This window comes from Nansenia antarctica (assembly GCF_963989245.1).
Source record: "Nansenia antarctica genome assembly, chromosome: 6".
NCBI lineage: Eukaryota > Metazoa > Chordata > Actinopteri > Argentiniformes > Microstomatidae > Nansenia > Nansenia antarctica.
In genome coordinates this window covers 5,863,211-5,868,165 of record NC_137676.1, presented here as the reverse complement: position 1 = coordinate 5,868,165, position 4,955 = coordinate 5,863,211, and the positions used below count along the sequence as shown (strand labels likewise).

Sequence of the window (4,955 nt, the reverse complement as noted above, 5' to 3'; positions counted from 1 at the left end):
ACCAACAAACACTTTTGGCCGGTCTAGAACAAAGAACCGCTTACGCATCGCTTGGAAAGCAGAGATCTACACAGACGTATACAGTGATGTGATGACCAAGTCGAACCAACTGGGCCAGCTGTGGCGCAGGAGGTAGAGCCGGCGTCTAATGATCGCAAGATCGGCGGTTCGAACCCCGACTGGCCACGTGTCGAGGTGTCCTCGGGCAAGACACCGAACCCCCAAATTGCTCCCAATGAACGGGCCGGGTGGGGCCTTGCATGGTAGCTTACCGCCATTGGTGTGTGAATGTGTGTGTGAATGGGTGAATGAGAGGCCATTGTGTAAAGCGCTTTGGAATAAGTCAGCTCTATATAAGTCAGTCCATTTAAACAACTGCGAACCGGCACTAGCAAAAGCCCCAGAACTAGAACTAGGTTTGCGTTGTTGTACAGGAGGTATCTGTGGTCCAGTCGAGGGTTAGCTGTTCATTTTAACATGCTTGGTTTTCAGAGCGTATGCCCTCCCCACCCCCACCACCTCCCCCTCACGTGTGTGTTTGCATGTTTGCCGGCGGGCATTTGTGTGAGAAGCATGTGTGCCCAATTAGTGTGTTTAGGTGATAGGTGGGGATTTGTGGAAAAGTACTGCATTACTATTAGCGATTTAAGTGGATGTACAGTGTGTGTGTGTGTGTGTGTGTGTGCCTGTGTGTGTGCGCCTGCGTGTGTGCCCTGTGTGTGTGTGCCCTGTGTGTGTGCCCTGTGTGTGTGCCCTGTGTGTGTGCCCTGTGTGTGTGCCCTGTGTGTGTGCCCTGTGTGTGTGTGCCCTGTGTGTGTGCCTGTGTGTGTGTGTGCCTGCGTGTGTGCCCTGTGTGTGTGTGCCCTGTGTGTGTGCCCTGTGTGTGTGCCCTGTGTGTGTGTGCCCTGTGTGTGTGTGCCCTGTGTGTGTGCCCTGTGTGTGTGCCCTGTGTGTGTGCCTGTGTGTGTGCCCTGTGTGTGTGCACCTGCGTGTGTGCCCTGTGTGTGTGTGCCCTGTGTGTGTGCCCTGTGTGTGTGCCCTGTGTGTGTGCCCTGTGTGTGTGCCCTGTGTGTGTGCCCTGTGTGTGTGTGCCCTGTGTGTGTGCCTGAGTGCCCTGTGTGTGTGTGTGTGTGTGTGTGTGTGTGTGTGTGTGTGTGTGTGTGTGTGTGTATGTGTGTGTGACTGTACATTAGTGTGGTTTGTCGTTTTAATTATAGCATTTTATGCTACCGATGGAGCTTTCAGTGCCAGGAAATGCTGGCCCGGAGGAAGAGAAGACATTAGGCCTCCTCGCCCTTCCCTGCACACACACAGCAGATGAGCTGACATTTGATTATCAGAGGAGGGAATGTGGTGCAGGGAGCGGCGGAAGGGAGGCTGACTGTCTACTTTCACCTGACTGAAGGCGCTGCCTTGCGTCGTAAGGCTGACTGACTGGACCTCTCTTGAAATCCAACCTCTGAAAAAAAAAGCCTTGTGTAACAGTGCCACCATGTGGACATCCAGAGTCACTGCAGTATTATTCTTTTTCGATGGAACGGTTTTGGTGTTTTCTTCCCTCTTGCGTTGGCCTCCTGGGCTCCTCTTCTTCATCTGTGTTCTGTGAAAGATGTCTTTGTTTCTTTGTTTGTTCAGTTGATGTTGTCCGTGAGTTTGTGTTTGTGCTGTGTGTACCAGGTCTGTTGTTATATGTTGCTGTGCGTGTGTGCGTGTGTGTGTGTGTGTGTGTGTGTGTGTGTGTTGCAGTAAGTGTAAGGTGTGTGTGTGTGTGTCAGATGTGACCTTTATGTCACTCAGCTGGTGTATGTGTGTAAGAGTAACGTTTATATGTGTGTGTGTGTGTGTGTGTTGTACTAAGTGTAACGTATATGGGTGTGTATGTTGTACTAAGTGTAACGTATATGTGTGTGTGCGTGTGTGTGTGTGTTGTACTAACGTATATGTGCGTGTGTGTGTGTTGTACTAAGTGTAACGTATATGGCTGTGTGTGTGTGTGTGTGTGTGTGTCTCTCAGGTGTGACCAGTACGTCACCCAGCTGGACGAGATGCAGCGGCAGCTGGCGGCGGCGGAGGACGAGAAGAAGACCCTGAACTCCCTGCTGCGCATGGCCATCCAGCAGAAGCTGGCCCTGACCCAGCGCCTGGAGGACCTGGAGGCGCCGCTGACCCCCCACAGCCTGAGCGGCAGCCCCCGGCGCTCCCGGGCCAAGGAGCTGGGGCGCCAAGTCGGGCCGGTGCCCCCGCAGCCCCAGGAGGAACAGCCCCCGCTCCAGCCCCGGGCCCGGCAGCAGCATGCCGGCCGTGGCCAGCCACCACCTCCGGGCGCTGACCCGCAGCCTCCACACGAGTCCTGTAAGAGCCTCTTCCTCCACCTCTTCCGCCTCCTTCTTCTCCTCCTCCTCCTCTCCCTCCCAGCCTAACCTTCTTACTCTTACCACTCCTCTTACTACCGCTCTTACTACTACTCCCAGACCACCCAGGCGTTGGCAGCGGCATCCCCCGGCGGGCTCTTCCGCGGCGCTCCCCCCGCGGGACGCCACGTTCGTTCGAAGCCGCAGCGTCTCTGACGTGTTCCAGGCGGGGGGCGTCCTCCGGAGCCCCCCCCACGGGGGGCAGCGCGCCGACGACGACCAGCCGCCCTCCCCCTCCTACCGCCGGGGCTCGGCCAGCTCTCTAGACAGCGCGGTCGTCTGGCGTTCTTATAGGACGGGGGCGGGCGGCGCCGGTGGCAATCAGGGCAGGTGGGCGCTAGCCCCCCGCGGTCGCGAAGACACCTTTTTTACAAGTCGCCGCAGCGGCGTGTCCCCCGCGTCCTCTTCTGCCACCGCCGCCTCCGCCTCCGCCTCCTCCAGACTTAAGTCTTCGTGTTCTCGGTCGATAGAGAGTCTGCCGTCCTCTAGGGCGTCGCGTGCCCGCAGCACGTGGGAGGAAGCGGGGGGGCAGTCCTCGCTAGGGGCCGTTAAAGCAGAGCCGAAGCCCCCCCCGTCGAAGCCCACCCCGGGGCTGTCCGTGTCGTCGTCTGTGCAAGTAGGAAGTAGGAAGCAAAGCCTCGTTTACAAATCGAGTCCTGCGGACGAAGCGACGACAACGTCCTCGGGCCACGCGTTGCGGCCGTCACGCGGAACCTCAAGCTCCTCCTCCTCGCATTCCAGACCTAAACCGACACCAGCCTCTCAGTGCCGTTCGGCCACGCCCCTTCCAGCCCCTTCCGCCCTCTCTATTATACCCAGTCCGGCCAGTAGGGGCGCCAGAGGGAGCAGGCTGCAGGCTCCAGGGCCGGGCCGTGGGAGCACGGAGGAGGGGTCCCACAGCAGGGGTGCCTGGGAAGCTCCTCCCACAACAGCCAGGGGGGCTCCCCGACACCCACAGCCCAAAGCGCCACGCAGACGATGAGACGACAGTTTACAGTTTCAGTCAGATTTATTTGATCGGGGGGGAAATGTTTAAAGCCAAGCAGCACACATCATACCAAAAAGCCGCCCACAGTACACAAATTAAATCATCAAGGATATTACACAATAAAGCCCAAGACTTGGAAAGACCAACTTTTCCATTGTGGTCATTAGACGGTGAATTAATCTTCCATCTTTATTAGTGCGAAATAAATGAATAATTAATTGTATATATATGATTGTATATATATATGAAAGGCCAACTTTCCATTGTGGTCCTTAAACGCTGAATTAAGCTGCTCTAGCCGCACTAATAAATACATTATTAATCAATTGGATATGCTAAATATCAATATTTGAACACACATTACAATACATACCATTGCAAACCTTCAGCACTGTGCTCATGAATGTAGTCAGACCCCCCAGTTTTTCCATCGCAACCCATTCAAGTAATTAGAGTGGAATCTCTTGATGGTTTTACTATAGTATACAGCATATTTGGCAGTTTTTTTGAGAACTAACGGAACTGAAGTTCACCGAGATTAGCGCTAAGTAGACAAGCAAAAAGCAAGCGAGGCCCTACTTACACCATCAATGATGATTTACTAATATAGAATATATGTCATTTTAGCTGACGCTTTTATCCAAAGCGGCATACATTTCAGTATACATGGTCCCAGCGGGAAACAAACCCACAAGCATTGTTAGCGCCATGCTCTACCAACTGACCCACAGAGGACCGTTAATAGCGCTATTTCCACATAGCTTAGCGACCGACCTTTGTTGCTTAGCGACCAACCTTTGTTGCCTATACCCAGCTGCTCATTCCTGTTGTCTGCACCATATCACGTGTCGTCCGTGCCGCTGCGTACCCGATCAATAACCCACATCCTGCTGCTCTTATGCTTTGTGATGTTCTTTTGGTCGAGTAACTGAATTTGATTTCTTCTTCTGTCTCTGTCTCACCCTGTCTCTGCAGCGATGAAAAGCATCTACCATCACCCTCCCCCCCGCAACAACCCTCCTCTCCTCCATAAGGAACGGTGTTTTATCATGTCCACCCCCATGAATCCACCCCCCCCCCCCCCCCTCCTCCTGTCCCAAGACATCCTGTCCATCTGTGGCCCAACTGATTCTACCTACACCCCCCCTCCCCCGCCCCCTACGCCCGCCTCCTCCTCCCCCTCCTCCACTACTCATCAGAACCATGGATGAGCTTCTCTCTCCCCCCCCCCCCCCCCCCCTCTCTCTGGACCGGTGAGAGGCCTGCATGCAGCCTGAAGAGGAGAGCTGATGGAGAAGATGGAAACTTTGCTGCTGTTGCTCTATGACTTCATGTGTCTGTTTTTTTTGTCCTGGACGGGCTACGGAAAAATCTTAATTTCCTAGTCTGGGTTTTTAAGTTGAACCAGGGTGTGTATATTGTGTTTGTGATTGCGTTTTGACCATGAGTATATTTATGAATGAAGTAAAAACTACTGTTTTTTTTCTCCATTGTACAGTTTACCTCTACAGTATTCACACTTTTGTCTTTTTTCCACCAAACTGAAAAACTTTGGT

At 53.8% G+C, this 4,955-nt stretch overlaps 1 protein-coding gene across 1 annotated transcript in view; it reads left to right on the top strand.

Annotated features, from left to right (window-relative positions):
- LOC308159719 (protein bicaudal D homolog 2) overlaps positions 1 to 4,430 on the top strand; it is a gene marked incomplete at its 5' end in the record, with an annotated part of 28,335 nt that extends 23,905 nt beyond the window's left edge. The window contains 3 exon segments of the mRNA XM_080533534.1: positions 2,015 to 2,216; positions 2,218 to 2,352; positions 4,375 to 4,430. Of these exon segments, the coding sequence (XP_080389660.1) occupies positions 2,015 to 2,216; positions 2,218 to 2,352; positions 4,375 to 4,380 (343 nt within the window). The 3' untranslated portion in view covers positions 4,381 to 4,430.
- Positions 4,431 to 4,955: the final 525 nt, after the last annotated feature.